Source organism: Hibiscus syriacus, unplaced genomic scaffold (genome assembly GCF_006381635.1).
Source record: "Hibiscus syriacus cultivar Baekdansim isolate YM2019G1 unplaced genomic scaffold, ASM638163v2 tig00111402_pilon, whole genome shotgun sequence".
Taxonomy (NCBI): Eukaryota; Viridiplantae; Streptophyta; class Magnoliopsida; order Malvales; family Malvaceae; genus Hibiscus; species Hibiscus syriacus.
The window spans coordinates 2,181,232-2,200,508 of NW_024063082.1; the positions used below are offsets into that span (position 1 = coordinate 2,181,232).

The window sequence follows — 19,277 nt, forward strand, 5'->3', positions numbered from 1 at the left end:
ATGTATACAGGTCGAAAAGGAGTAAAGGATCCAGTGTTTTCTGATGAAGTATCCAGCACCGAGGATTCTCCGGACAACAAAGGAATTGATGATCCTGTATTTGGTGCTTATTGGTATGATTATTCCTACAAAAAATCCAAAACCAAAGATGATTCAAACAAAAAATCAAACACCGAAGATTCTTCGACAAACAAAGGAGTCAATGATCCTGAATTTGGTGCTTATTGGTACGATTATTCATACAAAAAATCCAAAACTGGAGATTCAGGTAAAAATTCTAACACCGAGAATTCTCCGACAAAAGAAGTAAGAGATGATCCCAAAGAATATACTCCGATAAACAAGAATGGTACGTGTGCTAACATTATATATTTCAATAATCATATTATGTCAAATTAAAGTATAAGGATTAAAATTTTAATTTGAGTACAGTAAAGAGACCAAAATTGTAATTAATGATTTTTTTAAACACTAATGTAGTAAATAGAAAAGCTTTGGGGGGACAGAGTAAGCAAGAAAATACAGCTACAAATGAAACCATTTATTTCCTTGAAGAGACTCTTTTCCCCGGTACGAAGGTGAACTTACCAAGACTCTTAGAGAAGAGGGACATGACCACATTCTTGCCCCAGCAAACTGCAGACTCGCTGCCGATGTCAGACGATAAGTTATTACCGGAGATCTTGAAAAACTTCTCGTTGAAAGCCGAATCCAAGGGCACGGGTTACGTGAAGATAGCATTGACGAACTGCGCGAGAGATGAAATGAGAGGCGAGACTAAGTATTGCGCCTCATCATTAGAATCCTTCGTCGATCTAGCCGTTTCGCTCTTCGGGGAAAACATTCGATTGATTTGGCATGAGCTTGGGGACGAAACGAAGAACCCGTCGTTTACGATCGGTAAAGTACGGAAAATAGGAGAGAACGATATCGTTTGCCACAAGATGAAGTACCCGTATGCAGTGTATTTATGCCATGCGATTGAGAAAACCGTGGTTTATAAAGTTCCACTCGCAAGCGACGACGGGACAAAGGCTAACGTCGTGGCGGTTTGCCATCTAGATACGTCGGCTTGGAGCCCTAACCATATGGCGTTCAGGACACTTAAAGTGAAGCCGGGAACTGTTCCGGTTTGCCATTTCCTTGCTCGTGACACACTCGTCTGGGTCCCCAACTGAGTTGCTTGTATAAAGATTACATGCATGGTTAACTGAATAATGTCAAAATTGCAATAAGTGTCACGTTGGACACAAAGATTGATTCAAATTCAGTTAACTGAATAAAGTTTATATACTTGGAGACACCTTTAGTTCCTGGATAAACTAATATAATTAAGGTTAGTGTTCTACATATTCCAATTTTTAATTATTTTGAGAATAATCACCTATTATCTATTCATACATGATATAGTTATCCCGTACGTCTGATTTTATTAATAAATTATATAAATTAAATTATTTATCAATATATATATGTTAGCTGCAATAATAAGATGTGCCATACTTTTGATTAAAAAATTTAATTTCGAACCTTAAAAGATAGATTATATACATTAAAGATATAAAAGTAGATGGTTATTCTCCTCAAAATGTTAACATGTATTTTTTTTTTAAAATGACTCACTCCAACGCTAAGAATAAATGTTTTAATAAAAATTCATTCATTATTTTAATCAATATAATTAATATTATGTAAAAATTTATTTTGATTGGTATCTGGTAGTATATTTTTTAAAATAAGTATTTTTTTCTTGTAAAAATATTATGTAAAATGTCAAAACAATAATTATACTTAATTTATTTTCTTTATTTTCAGAGTTTATTTTGAGAATCTCGTTGAGTCATTGTAGCGTTTAACCAAAGTAATTACCAAACGCTGTCTTGTGAGTGACGGCCATTTCCCCGAGAAAATCCACAGGGTTTTCACTTTGCAACCCAAAAAGAGAAGGAAAACACGACAGACCGAGCTTTGACTAGAAAAATGGAAGCAAAGGTAGGGAAATTCTTCGAGTCGGTGAATAACTTCTTCTCCGGCTCAGATCAGCTTCCTTGGTGCGATTCTGATATCATTGCAGTAAGTGCTGTGCTTCACCCCTTTTTTATCTCTCTAAATTTCAGATTTTCTTCTAGATCTTTGTATTGATTGCCTTGAATTCTACGGATTGACTTTTTTTGGATTTCTGGGCTTTGGAATAATTTTCAATATGATTCGTATTTCCTTCTCAAATTCGTTTTTCTTAGGGTGTGGGGTTTTGTCAATTTTAGAGTAATTTCATGTAAACAAAAGCAATTGCGGTAGATTATAAATTTGTAGTTGTCTTTACTGTTAAACTTTTAGATGAATATGGGTACCTTTTTAGTTTGAATCATCTGGTGCTATCATTTATTGTGATTTGTGAGGCAGCTTTTTAATTAATAGCTGATAGAAATTTCTGTATTATAAGGCAATTCATGTACCCGTTTCTTTAATTGTTCCCTGATTGATTATTTTGTTTAAAGCATATGCCTCGGATTGCTGCCCGTATCGAGTGATTGGTATCCTCCTTGTTTGTTTGCCTCATCTGCTTTGCAGGGTTGGAAATAAGAGCATCTAGGAGGGAGAGTCCGAAAAATACTTGAGGGCTGTTGTATCATGTGGAATTGGAACCCCCTTTGACCTTCATTTTTGTTTCTTAATCCGACTGTTTTTGTTTGAAAACCTCGGTATCATGTTGAATTGGATTTTGGAACCCCATTTGGCCTTAATTTTTTTGTTGTGGCTTCTTCTCCTTGAAAAACATAATATGTGAATTAGCAAAGAGAAAAGTATCCATAATGGTTAAGCCGATGAAAAAGGATCATAATGGTTGTTTTCATGGTACTGGAACTATTTTGTGGCTTGCCCTTTTTCTGATTTAATTCTTGGATTTCACTATTGATGTGAGGCATGTACATTAATATTCACCCCATCGAATTGTTTATAATATATGTATCTTTTCTCCTGCATGATGAAATAATGTTTAAAACGTAGATTCGTAGTTTGATGAGCTGACTAAATGCCCTGGCTTTGTACATAATGGTAAAGACTAGAATTGATTTGATATTTTTTTCGTTTGTCTTTAAAACCATTCTCAGGGATGTGAAAAGGAGGCTGCGAAGGCTGATAAAGGTTCTGAAGGGTTAAAAAATGAATGTCTCACTCGATTTTCATGGGCTCTTGTTCACTCGCGGCGAGCAGAAGATGTAGAACGTGGGATAGCTATGCTCGAAGGTCAAACTGATTCCTTCAGACTTTCCACAAAAGCAGTTGCAAGCTGCTGTTGAGATTTATTTCTGATTAATCTTTACATGTCCAATTATGTTGAATTAAAATATTTGTTATTTGCAGCTTCATTGGCCAGCACTGCCGATCCACTGAAGATGCGAGAGAAGTTGTATCTTCTGGCTGTTGGACATTTCCGAAGGGGTGATTATTCAAGGAGCAGGGAGCTTGTGGAGCAGTGTTTAATGGTTGATATTTACTATCCTTATTCACTAATGTTACTCTAGATATTATGACATTTCTTATTGCTGCACATGCTGCATTATTTTGTATTTGGCACCTTCAACATAAACATGGTAATCCATGTATGCATGTCGTATGTCATATTTTTTTCCTGTGGACCTGTATAAATATAAACATAACAGAAATGATTGAATGTGTCAAATTTTAAACACAAAGATGATTTGTGTTGTACCTTCCATCTCGTGTTTATTGTACTAATTTTGTATTTATTAAACATGTAGGGTCATTCTACTAAAAACCTGTTTTCTTCATCCCTGAAATGTTGGGTTTTGTTGAAGATGATGTATTCTTAGAGAAAAATTTTCTAGAAACTTTTATCCTAGTCTATATTGCTTGCGTTCGGTGCAAGTCTTGGATATTAGTATGTGTTCGATGTGGGTTTGTTCTTTTTTTCCCCTCTTCCATATATTTGGAAGATCATTGAATGGTTATCTCCTCATCCCCGTATCTGAATGTGTTGGACACGGGTGCTTCATGTAAAATGAAGAGTCAAAGTGACAAATTGAAAATTGTAATTCTTTGTCCATGTATATTGACATGGTTTTTCTTTGAATCTTGCAGGTAGAACCTGAATGGAGACAGGCACAAAGTCTGAAGAAGGCAATTGAAGAGCGGATTAAAAAAGGTGATTCAGCGCTTATGATTAGGGTGCAAAGTAGACGCATATACTTTCAAGCTACTTGAATTTCATTCGGCGAAATGATATGATCATAACTCATTTGAGCTTGAGCCTGAGTTTTGAAAACAACCAAGTTATTTGAATATCTTAATGGTTGATTTAAGCATCTTTTGAGCTTTATCGAGGTTTCTTTCCATTTTAGTTAATATTGGAAAATTCTCAAGTCGAGCACAGGTTCAAATACACAACCAAATTTGAAAATGGAACTCGAGTTAGCTCAAATTGTTTGGTTTTTGTCTTGAATAGAACACAAATAATATGAATCTTTTTGGTGCAGATGGTGTGATTGGCATAGGCATTGCTGTTACTGCTGCTGGGCTGGTTGCTGGTGGCATCGCTGCTGCTCTTTCACGCAAAAACTAAGGCCCCCATCTCCTCATTATCATATCATATATGTTGGAACAGATCTTGAAAAATATTTTCAATGATCAAAAAGCAAAGAAATGCTACCTAAATACATCTTGTTATTCTCTCATGTACCAAAAGAGCAAGATCATAATGTCATATTTTCAGATTTACTGATGTATGCTAAATTTTTAATATATATATATATATATATATATATATATATATTGCTCCATAGAAGATGAAAAGAAATACTTCTATTGATTTAATTACTCGCAAAACATAAAACATAATTCAAATAAGTTGGAAAAGTGCAGTGAACATAATTCAATTGCCTTCCCTAATATCTTTAACCTGTTTCAGCATCCATTTCTTTCTAAGGTGAAAAGGCATTACAATAAAGAACTCAGCCTTGCTGTGGTCCATAAGAATATCAATAGCTCTCTCATCGCCCAATTTCTTTCATGTGGTTCTGCCTATTTATCAATATCTTTAACCATGTTGCTTAAACGAGGTTTTGGATGCTCATCTAAATGTTTTTCCCCCATTCTCTCGTGTAGCCTCAACTAATTCATTGTTTCACTGTCCATGTTGCTTATATTCTGTTCCCAACCTCTATCGTACTCAGTAAGTTGTCTGTCTTGTAATCCATGAACAGCATTTATCCAATAACTTGCTATATTATTAGTAATGGCATTTCTCGGCAACCTTTCAGTTCTATATGCGTTGTCTTCTGAGTAAGCCTGTCATCATACACAGCGCAATTCTCAACCATCTCATAAATGTAAAAAGGATATAAGAAATTATGGGGCATAAGAAAACATACCGTTTTCTTGGAACAGTGCTGTTAAGGTCACCTTCCCAGCAACTTCGATCCATTTCTTCTGTCAACCAAACTTTGTTTAACTTTGGAGTGCTCATGGAAATAGGTCAAACTTGGGCATTGAATCACATTTATTTCTTCCAAATATGGGAGCCTCAAGGCATAATTCCCTGAGCAGAAATATAGGAGACTAGGTCAAACTTGTGATATGTCGAGTATTTGGCGAAAGTGAAGTCTATATGTGATATGTTGAATGCGGCTAGGTATGTTGTTATCGAGCAAGAGCAGGTCAGTGTTGTGCTTGCTGGGTTATCCATGGAGTTTGAGTCAAATATTGCCATTGCATCTCGTGAAGTCTTGTATATGTGCTTACTAATATGCTTCTCATTTGTGAGGCTGAGCAAAAGTTTTTCTTAGCGATGGTATTTCGGCTGATATGACAGTTCATTCAAGTGATACTCGTGTTGGTGATGTGCCTGCAAAGATTTCCTCCGAAGGTGGTCATTCTGAGAAACAATCTTCTCAAATGAGAGGGCAGCAAGGTAGCGGTTATCATGGTCAAGGTCAAGGAAGATTTAATGGCTCAAATCAACTTCAATGTCAGTTGTGCGGCAAATTTGGTCATACTATTCAAAAGTGCTATCATCGGTTTGACAGGGATTTTATTGGGGTCGTTACTAGTGATGTTTCGAATGGTGACGGTTGGAAGCGGTCGTTGGGTTTGAGTGTTGATAGTCACTCGTATCCCAATAGAGTGCAAGCTTACACTCATTTTGTGGCTTATCATTACTCTACTTATCCGGCTGGTTTGGTATACCCAGCTTCTCTTTATTATGGAGTTCCAGGTATGTCAGCTTCCTTTTACCATGGGTTTCCTTATTTGTCTGGTTTGATGGCGTATCCATTTGTTGCGATGCCGTTTGGACCCTCACCTGCTGATACCCATTTTAGTTCGTCTACTGTGACTACACCATCGACATCATTTGTTTCTGCCTTACCCGGTGCTTCTTCGGTTGTGCCAACTCAGTCTAAGTTTGTTGATGCTCTTTGGTATCATGAAACTGGTACAACTCATCATGTCTCGAATGATCTTTCGGTGTTTGACTCAGGTATTGCCTACACAGGTAATAATACACTTCTTATGGGTAATGGTAAGGGTGTTACGATTACTCATATTGGTCAAGGTTGCTTGCAGTATAGTTTCAAGCCTTTGATTTTGCAAAATATGCTCCACGTTCCTGACATTAAGAATAAATTGTTGTTTGTCTCTCAATTCACGCGTGATAATAATGTGTTTCTCGAGTTTCACCCTTTTGAATGTTTTGTGAAGGATGCTCAGACTCGGACCATTCTGTTGTGAGTGAAGCTCACGGATGAAGGGTTGTATCATTTGCTTCCATGTGTGGAAAAGGAACCTCGTTGTCTTGTGAATAATATGTCAAAATCGCAAACTCTCTTGGACCTGTGGCATAGACGTTTAAGTTATTATTCTATTAAGACTGTGAAGGTTGTTATGAAATCTTATAATGTGTTTTCTGATGCAAATAATTTGTCCCAAGTTTGTACAGTTTGTTTGTAAGGCAAGACTCACAAGCTGCCGTTTTGTAATTCATTGACTGAATATACAACACCTTTTCAATTGGTTGTATCTGATGTGTGGGGGCCAACACCCTTTACTTCTTTTGATGGTTTTGCGTATCATGTGCCATTTATTGACGTTTTTAGCAGACATATTTAGCTTTATATACTTGAGCGTAAATCTGAAGTGGGGCAATTTTTTTTTAAAAATTTTATAAGATGGTTGAGGTTCAGTTTGGATAGAAAATCAAAGCTGTTCAAAGTGACGGTGGCAGTGGCAGTGAATATCAGGTACTTTATGGGTGGTTTCTTACTCATGGGATTCAACATCGGATTTCATGTCCGAATACGTCGGAGCAGAATGGAAAGGCTGAGAGAAAACACATGCATGTGGTTGAAATGGGATTAACTCTGCTGGCTTAAGCAAATTTGCCTCTGAAGTTTTGGAGCTATGCGTTTACATCGGTGGTTTATTTGATAAACCGGTTGCCAACTGATATGCTAGCTGGTAAATCTCCATTTGAAGTGTTTTATCAAACATCACCTTATTATTCTGATTTGAGAGTGTTTGGTTGTGCATGCTTTCCGTTTCTACGGCCTTTTAATTGGCACAAGTTGAGGTTTCGATCTTGAAAATACGTGTTTCTTAGGTACAACTCGTCTCATAAGGGTTATAAATGCTTGGATGATAATGATCGGATATTTATCCCTCGTCATGTAATTTTTTATGGGACCGTTTTTCTGTATAACGTTTTCAAGATTATTAGTAAGCATGGTGATGAGCATGGGGTTTCTAATGGAATGTTGCATGTGGTGGTTGTTTCGCAAGATATGTATCCGGTTGACAGGGGTGTTGATGAAGTGCGTTTGACTCCAGTCCAAGCTGTGTGTGATGTTTTATCTGCTGATGAACGAGTGTCTTTACCCACTCCGAATGTTGTACCTGGCCAAGAGTTGACTAGTGGTGTTAATGAAGTTTTCATGCAAGAATAACGAGGTCCTATTTTACCTGTTAATGTAAGAGATGATGTGGTTGCTTTGGGCAGAGTGCATGATAATATTTTAATTGCTGGTGATAATAATGCTTTTGTACCAGAGGAGCATGAGATGGTTTTACCTAGAGGTCAAAGGGAGTCGTGTTCACGTGAGGTCTTGACTGAGCAGGAGCCAGCTGCCTCGGCTAGACAGGTGCCTTTTGCTTTGGACAATGTGCTTGTTTTGTGCTATCTTCAAAATGAGGTTGCGGGGCTCTTATTATTCCACCGATTGAAGATACGTATCATAGTGTTGATTTACCAGCTGCTTCGACTAGACAGGTGCCTTTTGCTTTGGACAATGTGCATGTTTTGTGCTATCTTCAAAATGAGGTTGCGGCCTTGCGGGGCTCTTATTATTCCACCGATTGAAGATACGTGTCATAGTGTTGATTTACCAGCTGCTTCGAGTGATACGTGTATTAATGTTCATCCCATGCTCACTAGAAGTAAAAGTTGAATTTGGAAACCAAAAATTTTCAGGTTGCGAGTTCTGATCGAGAGCCTCGAAATATAAATGAAGCTTTATTGTATCCTCATTGGAAGGCTGTTGCGCAAGCAGAATACGATGCTTTGGTTCGGAATGAGACCTTGTCGCTCGTTTATCTTTCCGTTAATCGGCTAGCAGTCGTTTGCAAGTGGTTGTTTAAGGTGAAGAGAAATGCAGATGGCTCCGTAGCCAGGTATAAAGCTCGTTTTATAGCAAAGGGGTTTCTTTAGCAATTTGGTGTTAATTTTTATGAAGTTTTCAGTCCTATAGTTAAGTCTTCCACGGTACGCGTTATTCTTTCGCTTGCTCTGACTCGTGGTTGGAAGTTACGACAAGTTGATATTAATAATGCATTTTAAATGGGATTTTTACTGAGGAAGTGTATATGACTCAGCTGCCAGGTTACGAGCGGAGTAATGGTAATCTTGTTTGTAAACTTCACAAGGTCATTTATGGGCTTAAACAAGCTCCTAGAGCTTGGTTTAAGCGACTCCGAGGGTATTTGGAATCCGAGGGTTTTGTTTTAGCAAAATCTGATTATCTCTTTATGTTCACAAATCGACTTCTAGTGTAATATATTTGTTGGTGTATGTTGACGATATTATTCTCACTGGGAATATTGTTGATGAAGTGCAACTATTTATTGACAAGTTGAACAAACAATTTTCGTTAAAAGATCTTGGCTCTTTAAGTTATTTTTTGGGGGTCGAGGTCTGTTATGAAGCAGGCGTTATTGTGTTGTGCTAACGGAAATATATTGGTGACTTGTTACAGCGAAGTGGTTTTGTTGGTGCTAAGGGTCTTCCTACACCCATAGTGTCAAATTGTAAGTTGTCGGTTAAGGATGGGTCTCCTTTTGAAGATCCTGCTCACTACAGAAGTATAATTGGTGTCTTGCATTATGTAGTCATTACTCGGCCTTATGTGGCGTTTGCTGTCAACCGAGTGTGTCAATTCATGCAGGCTCCTCTTGATGCTCACTTTCAAGCTGTGAAACGGATCCTGCGTTATCTCTAGAGTACTATTGATTTTGGTTTGCGCTTCTCACCTTATTCAAAGTTGACGTTAACTGGTTTCGTCGATGCCAATTGAGGGTCGGATGTGGATGATAGGCGCTCCTCTTCTGGCTATTGCATCTATTTTTCTGGAAACTTAGTCTAGTGGAGTTCTCGGAAACAAGTTGTAGCCAGGTCTACTGCTGAGGCTGAATACCGGAGTGTTGGGTGTGCTGCGGCTGATATGGTGTGGCTTACGTCCTTGCTTACCGAGTTGCTGGAAAATTGCAGGTTCATGAGGTTCCAACCGTTGAGCAGGTTGCCGATGTAGTGACTAAACCATTGTATGCTCCTTTATTTCTAAAGCATTTACAAAGGCTGCTGGTTGTTGAACTCAAGGACACGTTGGTCTTCGACGTGTTGAGCAGCAAGGAGAATGTTGAAGAATGAAAGTCTTCGACGGGTTGAAACGTAGGGAGAATGTTGGAGTTTAGTGTGCGTTGCATGGTTTTGTATGGTTTGGGTGTTTGGCACGTCTTCTGTTAAGAGTTTGTTCCAGAGTTGTTTTGAGTCAGTTATCAGTCTTGACTTGTGACTGTAGATTTGTATATATAAATTTCTTTTGTGTGACTTTGAAAAATACTCTTAATTCTAATAAAAATTTCCGAGAAGTTTTCCTTTCCTCTCTGTTATGATCACTCTTATGATATCTGTTTGGCTATCTTAACACGACGAGGGCAAACACTCGGTTTTCGATCTCTTTCTCTACATAGTTGGACAAAACGTGGAAGTTTTTCCCGAGTTTGGAAACGGTCCAGTCGATCAAGGATTCTAAAGATGTAGCGCAGTACCTTTGTTCACCTTTCATGGCTGGTATTTCGCAGTTTTGAATGGTTTGTTTTATTAGATTAGCCTCGCCGGACTTTGGTTCCAGTGAGAAATACTTGAAGGTTTCTAGGAACTTCCGGCTGGAAAAGGGTATTGATTGTGCAATTTGACGAGGCAAGAACGAAGCCTTGTTCCTTGTCTTCAAGATCTCGTTTACTTTCAACGTCCTACCGACGGGTAGTTGGTTTTCCAAGAAAAAGATAGCTTTGCCATTTGCTTCAGCCTCTTTATCTACAATATTCAGTTAGCAACTTAGCATATAGTATTCCAATATATATATATGGGATTGGATGATAGGTGATAGGATATAATTTATTTATATTTTGTAAAATTTAGGGTAAAATATATTGAGTCTCTTAATTATGTATTTAGTAACAAACCAATCACTTTTTCTAAACATTACACTGGAGTCGTTTAATTAAAATATTGTTACAAATAAGTCACTGACAATTAAATATTAGATAAAATAATGATATGACTTGACATAATAATAATTTTAATATTCTAAATTTATAAACTATACCAATTTAGCCCTAATTTGAAACAACTGAATAAGTTTAAACAAAGACTAAATTTAATGAACTATTTTGAATTAAGACTAAATTGATGTAATATATAAGTTTTAAGGACTAGAATTAGAATTATATGTCATGTTTGATGTTTGTTTTAATGAAAATAGATGCCGAGGAAGTCAACGATGTTGGTGTTGGAATGGACCATCTCCGCCAATGCTTTCGTGGTTACTGCAGACGGAGAAGGGTTTAAGAGAATTTGCAGGGACTTGGGCATTGGGGTGTTTGGGAACACAGATTCCCATTATTTTTGTGGAGGCATAATAGCAGCATCTACATTCCCTGCAAATGATACCTGCATCCAAACAAACCAAATTTAACCACCTCCATCAGCTACAACAAATTAAGTTCAAACCATATAAAATAGGCATTTGATTTTATGTTATAAGTATGTATATAAAAAATTATATTAAAAATTTTAAGATATACAATTATAAAATTAATATAAATATGTGTAAAAGAATCTAAATTATACGAGGATTTAAAAATTTTATATAAGATTATCGGTTGAATCGACCTGACTCGAGAAGTATTGGCATGACCCTAGAAGTACAACTCATCCACTCGAACCCGATCCGAGTTTATGGAAATTTCATTTTATTTTAAACCCGACTAAAATTTTAGAATAAAGTCCGCATCCGACTCAATATAGATATATAAAAAATTTTTTTATTTGATAAAATAAGGAGCTAATTAAAAAATATAAAGAGAGTATTATAACAATTAATTTTAAATATATAAAAGAAAATTATACTATTATTTGGAGTCGTGTTAAGTCAAAGATTTTTCAAACTAAATCTAAAACTCGACCCTATTTCACCATTTATAAAACTCAACTTGATCCAACTCAAAATTAATTATTTAATTAAAAAAACAGTTATATTGGATCAAATCAAGATACAATCCATCGAATGAATATGAAATTAACACCCCTATCCATCGACCCATGATATTAATCTGTAATACATGAATAGCTCTGAAAAATATATTTTATTACATTGACAAATAGAACGATGAAGAGAATGAAACGGAAGTGATCCATTGAAATTCTGTGGAACCTTGGGATGAAACTCTCTCTATATATACAGGGTCCAATTTTCTAGAAAGACCTCATTTTAAACGTAATTTGCGGATTTAGTCCATTAATTATAATTGCTTATAAGGACATGATTGGAGGTGTGGGGAGATGGAGACGAAGCAGTAGTCAGAGAGAGAAGATTTAATTTATAGCCCTTTAAAGAGTAAACCAAAATGACAATTTGTCAATAAAAGAATGTCCATCTGTCCCTATTCTTCCTCCCCACAAATAATTGAATTTGGAGTTGACTTACAATGCAGGTTTAAGTTTTAGGACTGATCTTAAAAATGGATTTTGGGTCGACAGCTGATCTTAAGATTGTTTGAAAATGACATGGTCGAGAATTGATTTTGGGTCGATGAGATTCGTTTTGATAATCGTCGAGATTTGATTTGAAGAAATAAGTTAATCTTCTATCTATTAATACTTCTGAACCAAAGAGAGTACGATTCAAAAATTGTTAAGACTTGTTCTTGGATTGATGAATCTGTTTTCGCACTTAGGAATGGTAATTGGGTGAATCGGAATGAGTTTTTGGTCGAATTGAACCCGACTCGACATCAACTCTTTAAAAAAAAAATTTACTCGCACAGTCGCACTGAAAATTTAAATAAAAATTCGACTCTAACTCAATTTAATTTAGTCTAACATATTTTTTTGTCAAAAAAGAATAATTGAATAAAGTGTTAATTTATACAATTTAATAACACGAAATTAATATAATATCATAATTTTAATATCTTATATGTTAATTTTTATATTTTTTCATCAAAACCTAATTAATAATGTATAAATACATAAAATGATACTTTTATAACTATCTAATTTAAATTTTATAAAATAAAAAAAATAACCATGACGATCCAAATTGAGTCAATACTCGTCGAATACTTCTTTTTTTGCAATCCTTTATAAAATCCATCTTCAAAATTGGATTGATCTCGTTCATGTCACATAAAAAAAAGGATTGACAAACTTTTAGATTTCTTCGAGTATTGAAATTAGATGGATAATGTTCGAAGACTCTCAATCATTTGATATTAAACGCTCATACCCTACATACACGGTGTTTAAATCCGGAACCTCAAGGGATAACAACAATTTTTTAACCAATGAAATCGCTTGATTTGTGCTAGTAAGTACAATAGGTGGATAGTGGTATTTAATTTTCAAAATATAAAATTTCATATTTTCCTTACTTTTTTTATGATAAAATGATGTCATGTATTATCTTATTGGATGGTATTAATTTATTATACGAGAAAAATCTTGATAAATTTTTTGAAAGAAAGCACTTTCTTAAAAGTATGTAGTTTATAAAGAATATTTATCCAGTTAAATTTGTATCTATAAATAGATAAAGTATATAACCATTAATATACGAAATTGATTTCATTGTTGTCATTGAAATTACAGACAAGTTTGTGCTGGACTATGTATGTTACGTAGTGGCCTGCGATGATTCCAAGCACTAGTGTATATCACTTGGGAATTTTCTCACGGTATATCCTTAAAACACCATTACAGCTTCTTCTTTCTTGTAAGCTTTCAATTTTTGTGTGCGTCTCTTTCTGTGTGTATATACATATATATACATGTATTATGTTACATTTCAATTCGAAGATCGCATACCTCACATATCCAAAGTTCCAGACAGCTTGTCTGCAGTCTTTCATGGCGTTTCGTTCCCTTTTCATCGTCGTTTTACTTTGTGTATGCCTTCACCATCTTTTGCTCTAGTTATACATATATATATATATATATATATATATAGGATTAGTCTGTTAATTGATTATTATCCGTTTTACATTTAATAATAATAATAAATTTACAGTTTGGATTTGGAGGAAGGCATGCAATTCGGACAAAAGAGGAGCTTCATTGGATGTCTGTGTTTCCACACTCTCCAATGCCCGCTGTTTTGCAAGACATTCTGCCAATACCTGGTTTCATTTTCAATATCAATCTCTTTTAAGAGAATAATATAACCAACCAAATCATGATAAACTACTTATTTAATCAATCCTCTATTTTCATATTTCTATAATGAAAACAGAAATAAAACATAACGCTAAGTATATGAATTAATTAACCCATAGTTTTATTAACAAATCATGTATACAGGTCGAAAAGGAGTAAAGGATCCAGTGTTTCTGATGAAGTATCCAGCACCGAGGATTCTCCGGACAACAAAGGAATTGATGATCCTGTATTTGGTGCTTATTGGTATGATTATTCCTACAAAAAATCCAAAACCAAAGATGATTCAAACAAAAAATCAAACACCGAAGATTCTTCGACAAACAAAGGAGTCAATGATCCTGAATTTGGTGCTTATTGGTACGATTATTCATACAAAAAATCCAAAACTGGAGATTCAGGTAAAAATTCTAACACCGAGAATTCTCCGACAAAAGAAGTAAGAGATGATCCCAAAGAATATACTCCGATAAACAAGAATGGTACGTGTGCTAACATTATATATTTCAATAATCATATTATGTCAAATTAAAGTATAAGGATTAAAATTTTAATTTGAGTACAGTAAAGAGACCAAAATTGTAATTAATGATTTTTTTAAACACTAATGTAGTAAATAGAAAAGCTTTGGGGGGACAGAGTAAGCAAGAAAATACAGCTACAAATGAAACCATTTATTTCCTTGAAGAGACTCTTTTCCCCGGTACGAAGGTGAACTTACCAAGACTCTTAGAGAAGAGGGACATGACCACATTCTTGCCCAGCAAACTGCAGACTCGCTGCCGATGTCAGACGATAAGTTATTACCGGAGATCTTGAAAAACTTCTCGTTGAAAGCCGAATCCAAGGGCACGGGTTACGTGAAGATAGCATTGACGAACTGCGCGAGAGATGAAATGAGAGGCGAGACTAAGTATTGCGCCTCATCATTAGAATCCTTCGTCGATCTAGCCGTTTCGCTCTTCGGGGAAAACATTCGATTGATTTGGCATGAGCTTGGGGACGAAACGAAGAACCCGTCGTTTACGATCGGTAAAGTACGGAAAATAGGAGAGAACGATATCGTTTGCCACAAGATGAAGTACCCGTATGCAGTGTATTATGCCATGCGATTGAGAAAACCGTGGTTTATAAAGTTCCACTCGCAAGCGACGACGGGACAAAGGCTAACGTCGTGGCGGTTTGCCATCTAGATACGTCGGCTTGGAGCCCTAACCATATGGCGTTCAGGACACTAAAGTGAAGCCGGGAACTGTTCCGGTTTGCCATTTCCTTGCTCGTGACACACTCGTCTGGGTCCCCAACTGAGTTGCTTGTATAAAGATTACATGCATGGTTAACTGAATAATGTCAAAATTGCAATAAGTGTCACGTTGGACACAAAGATTGATTCAAATTCAGTTAACTGAATAAAGTTTATATACTTGGAGACACCTTTAGTTCCTGGATAAACTAATATAATTAAGGTTAGTGTTCTACATATTCCAATTTTTAATTATTTTGAGAATAATCACCTATTATCTATTCATACATGATATAGTTATCCCGTACGTCTGATTTTATTAATAAATTATATAAATTAAATTATTTATCATATATATGTTAGCTGCAATAATAAGATGTGCCATACTTTGATTAAAAAATTTAATTTCGAACCTTAAAAGATAGATTATACATTAAAGATATAAAAGTAGATGGTTATTCTCCTCAAAATGTTAACATGTATTTTTTTTTTAAAATGACTCACTCCAACGCTAAGAATAAATGTTTTAATAAAAATTCATTCATTATTTTAATCAATATAATTAATATTATGTAAAAATTTATTTTGATTGGTATCTGGTAGTATATTTTTTAAAATAAGTATTTTTTCTTGTAAAAATATTATGTAAAATGTCAAAACAATAATATACTTAATTATTTTCTTTATTTTCAGAGTTTATTTTGAGAATCTCGTTGAGTCATTGTAGCGTTTAACCAAAGTAATTACCAAACGCTGTCTTGTGAGTGACGGCCATTTCCCCGAGAAAATCCACAGGGTTTTCACTTTGCAACCCAAAAAGAGAAGGAAAACACGACAGACCGAGCTTTGACTAGAAAAATGGAAGCAAAGGTAGGGAAATTCTTCGAGTCGGTGAATAACTTCTTCTCCGGCTCAGATCAGCTTCCTTGGTGCGATTCTGATATCATTGCAGTAAGTGCTGTGCTTCACCCCTTTTTATCTCTCTAAATTTCAGATTTTCTTCTAGATCTTTGTATTGATTGCCTTGAATTCTACGGATTGACTTTTTTTGGATTTCTGGGCTTTGGAATAATTTTCAATATGATTCGTATTCCTTCTCAAATTCGTTTTCTTAGGGTGTGGGGTTTTGTCAATTTTAGAGTAATTTCATGTAAACAAAGCAATTGCGGTAGATTATAAATTTGTAGTTGTCTTTACTGTTAAACTTTTAGATGAATATGGGTACCTTTTAGTTTGAATCATCTGGTGCTATCATTTATTGTGATTTGTGAGGCAGCTTTTAATTAATAGCTGATAGAAATTTCTGTATTATAAGGCAATTCATGTACCCGTTTCTTTAATTGTTCCCTGATTGATTATTTGTTTAAAGCATATGCCTCGGATTGCTGCCCGTATCGAGTGATTGGTATCCTCCTTGTTTGTTTGCCTCATCTGCTTTGCAGGGTTGGAAATAAGAGCATCTAGGAGGGAGAGTCCGAAAAATACTTGAGGGCTGTTGTATCATGTGGAATTGGAACCCCCTTTGACCTTCATTTTTGTTTCTTAATCCGACTGTTTTTGTTTGAAAACCTCGGTATCATGTTGAATTGGATTTTGGAACCCCATTTGGCCTTAATTTTTTGTTGTGGCTTCTTCTCCTTGAAAAACATAATATGTGAATTAGCAAAGAGAAAGTATCCATAATGGTTAAGCCGATGAAAAAGGATCATAATGGTTGTTTTCATGGTACTGGAACTATTTTGTGGCTTGCCCTTTTTCTGATTTAATTCTTGGATTTCACTATTGATGTGAGGCATGTACATTAATATTCACCCCATCGAATTGTTTATAATATATGTATCTTTTCTCCTGCATGATGAAATAATGTTTAAAACGTAGATTCGTAGTTTGATGAGCTGACTAAATGCCCTGGCTTTGTACATAATGGTAAAGACTAGAATTGATTTGATATTTTTTTCGTTTGTCTTTAAAACCATTCTCAGGGATGTGAAAAGGAGGCTGCGAAGGCTGATAAAGGTTCTGAAGGGTTAAAAAATGAATGTCTCACTCGATTTTCATGGGCTCTTGTTCACTCGCGGCGAGCAGAAGATGTAGAACGTGGGATAGCTATGCTCGAAGGTCAAACTGATTCCTTCAGACTTTCCACAAAAGCAGTTGCAAGCTGCTGTTGAGATTTATTTCTGATTAATCTTTACATGTCCAATTATGTTGAATTAAAATATTTGTTATTTGCAGCTTCATTGGCCAGCACTGCCGATCCACTGAAGATGCGAGAGAAGTTGTATCTTCTGGCTGTTGGACATTTCCGAAGGGGTGATTATTCAAGGAGCAGGGAGCTTGTGGAGCAGTGTTTAATGGTTGATATTTACTATCCTTATTCACTAATGTTACTCTAGATATTATGACATTTCTTATTGCTGCACATGCTGCATTATTTTGTATTTGGCACCTTCAACATAAACATGGTAATCCATGTATGCATGTCGTATGTCATATTTTTTTCCTGTGGACCTGTATAAATATAAACATAACAGAAATGATTGAATGTGTCAAATTTTAAACACAAAGATGATTTGTGTTGTACCTTCCATCTCGTGTTTATTGTACTAATTTTGTATTTATTAAACATGTAGGGTCATTCTACTAAAAACCTGTTTTCTTCATCCCTGAAATGTTGGGTTTTGTTGAAGATGATGTATTCTTAGAGAAAAATTTTCTAGAAACTTTTATCCTAGTCTATATTGCTTGCGTTCGGTGCAAGTCTTGGATATTAGTATGTGTTCGATGTGGGTTTGTTCTTTTTTTCCCCTCTTCCATATATTTGGAAGATCATTGAATGGTTATCTCCTCATCCCCGTATCTGAATGTGTTGGACACGGGTGCTTCATGTAAAATGAAGAGTCAAAGTGACAAATTGAAAATTGTAATTCTTTGTCCATGTATATTGACATGGTTTTTCTTTGAATCTTGCAGGTAGAACCTGAATGGAGACAGGCACAAAGTCTGAAGAAGGCAATTGAAGAGCGGATTAAAAAAGGTGATTCAGCGCTTATGATTAGGGTGCAAAGTAGACGCATATACTTTCAAGCTACTTGAATTTCATTCGGCGAAATGATATGATCATAACTCATTTGAGCTTGAGCCTGAGTTTTGAAAACAACCAAGTTATTTGAATATCTTAATGGTTGATTTAAGCATCTTTTGAGCTTTATCGAGGTTTCTTTCCATTTTAGTTAATATTGGAAAATTCTCAAGTCGAGCACAGGTTCAAATACACAACCAAATTTGAAAATGGAACTCGAGTTAGCTCAAATTGTTTGGTTTTTGTCTTGAATAGAACACAAATAATATGAATCTTTTTGGTGCAGATGGTGTGATTGGCATAGGCATTGCTGTTACTGCTGCTGGGCTGGTTGCTGGTGGCATCGCTGCTGCTCTTTCACGCAAAAACTAAGGCCCCATCTCCTCATTATCATATCATATATGTTGGAACAGATCTTGAAAATATTTTCAATGATCAAAAAGCAAAGAAATGCTACCTAAATACATTTGTTATTCTCTCATGTACCAAAAGAGCAAGATCATAATGTCATATTTTCAGATTTACTGATGTATGCTAAATTTTTAATATATATATATATATATATATTATATATATATATATATAATATATATATATATATATATATATTATATATATATATAATAATATATATATATATATTGCTCCATAGAAGATGAAAGAAATACTCTATTGATTTAATTACTCGCAAAACATAAAACATAATTCAATAAGTTGGAAAAGTGCAGTGAACATAATTCAATTGCCTTCCTAATATCTTTAACCTGTTCAGCATCCATTTCTTCTAAGGTGAAAGGCAAGAACTCAGCCTTGCTGTGGTCCATAAGAATATCAATAGCTCTCTCATCGCCCAATTTCTTTCATGTGGTTCTGCCTATTTATCAATATCTTTAACCATGTTGCTTAAACGAGGTTTTGGATGCTCATCTAAATGTTTTCCCCCATTC

The 19,277-nt window shown here is 35.4% G+C and overlaps 6 protein-coding genes across 6 annotated transcripts; 5 read left to right on the forward strand and 1 right to left on the reverse strand.

Moving 5' to 3' along the window:
* LOC120162358 (BURP domain protein RD22-like) lies at window positions 1–1,178 on the forward strand. Its single transcript, XM_039172518.1, has 2 exons — window positions 1–349; window positions 481–1,178. Exons 1-2 carry the CDS (start codon window positions 1–3, stop codon window positions 1,176–1,178), a joined length of 1,047 nt encoding a protein of 348 aa, XP_039028449.1.
* Window positions 1,179–1,865: 687 nt separating this feature from the next.
* Window positions 1,866–4,724, forward strand: LOC120161653 (mitochondrial fission 1 protein A-like). Its single transcript, XM_039171868.1, has 5 exons — window positions 1,866–2,073; window positions 3,114–3,249; window positions 3,367–3,488; window positions 4,105–4,168; window positions 4,500–4,724. The coding sequence occupies exons 1-5, from the start codon at window positions 1,981–1,983 to the stop codon at window positions 4,583–4,585; spliced, it is 501 nt and encodes a 166-aa protein (XP_039027799.1). The 5' UTR covers window positions 1,866–1,980; the 3' UTR covers window positions 4,586–4,724.
* A 1,072-nt stretch (window positions 4,725–5,796) lies between these two features.
* On the forward strand, window positions 5,797–7,000 carry LOC120161985. The gene is made up of 2 exons (XM_039172185.1): window positions 5,797–6,514; window positions 6,721–7,000. The coding sequence occupies exons 1-2, from the start codon at window positions 5,827–5,829 to the stop codon at window positions 6,765–6,767; spliced, it is 735 nt and encodes a 244-aa protein (XP_039028116.1). The 5' UTR covers window positions 5,797–5,826; the 3' UTR covers window positions 6,768–7,000.
* Window positions 7,001–10,205: 3,205 nt separating this feature from the next.
* LOC120162364 (BURP domain protein RD22-like) lies at window positions 10,206–10,775 on the reverse strand. Its single transcript, XM_039172523.1, has 2 exons — window positions 10,763–10,775; window positions 10,206–10,606 (listed from the first exon to the last, which is right to left on the reverse strand). Exons 1-2 carry the CDS (start codon window positions 10,773–10,775, stop codon window positions 10,206–10,208), a joined length of 414 nt encoding a protein of 137 aa, XP_039028454.1.
* Window positions 10,776–13,483: 2,708 nt separating this feature from the next.
* On the forward strand, window positions 13,484–15,198 carry LOC120162367 (polygalacturonase 1 beta-like protein 3). Its single transcript, XM_039172525.1, has 3 exons — window positions 13,484–13,527; window positions 14,150–14,487; window positions 14,717–15,198. The coding sequence occupies exons 1-3, from the start codon at window positions 13,484–13,486 to the stop codon at window positions 15,196–15,198; spliced, it is 864 nt and encodes a 287-aa protein (XP_039028456.1).
* Window positions 15,199–15,991: 793 nt separating this feature from the next.
* LOC120161669 (mitochondrial fission 1 protein A-like) lies at window positions 15,992–18,726 on the forward strand. The gene is made up of 5 exons (XM_039171884.1): window positions 15,992–16,199; window positions 17,231–17,366; window positions 17,484–17,605; window positions 18,222–18,285; window positions 18,617–18,726. The coding sequence occupies exons 1-5, from the start codon at window positions 16,107–16,109 to the stop codon at window positions 18,700–18,702; spliced, it is 501 nt and encodes a 166-aa protein (XP_039027815.1). The 5' UTR covers window positions 15,992–16,106; the 3' UTR covers window positions 18,703–18,726.
* The last annotated feature ends 551 nt before the right edge of the window (window positions 18,727–19,277 follow it).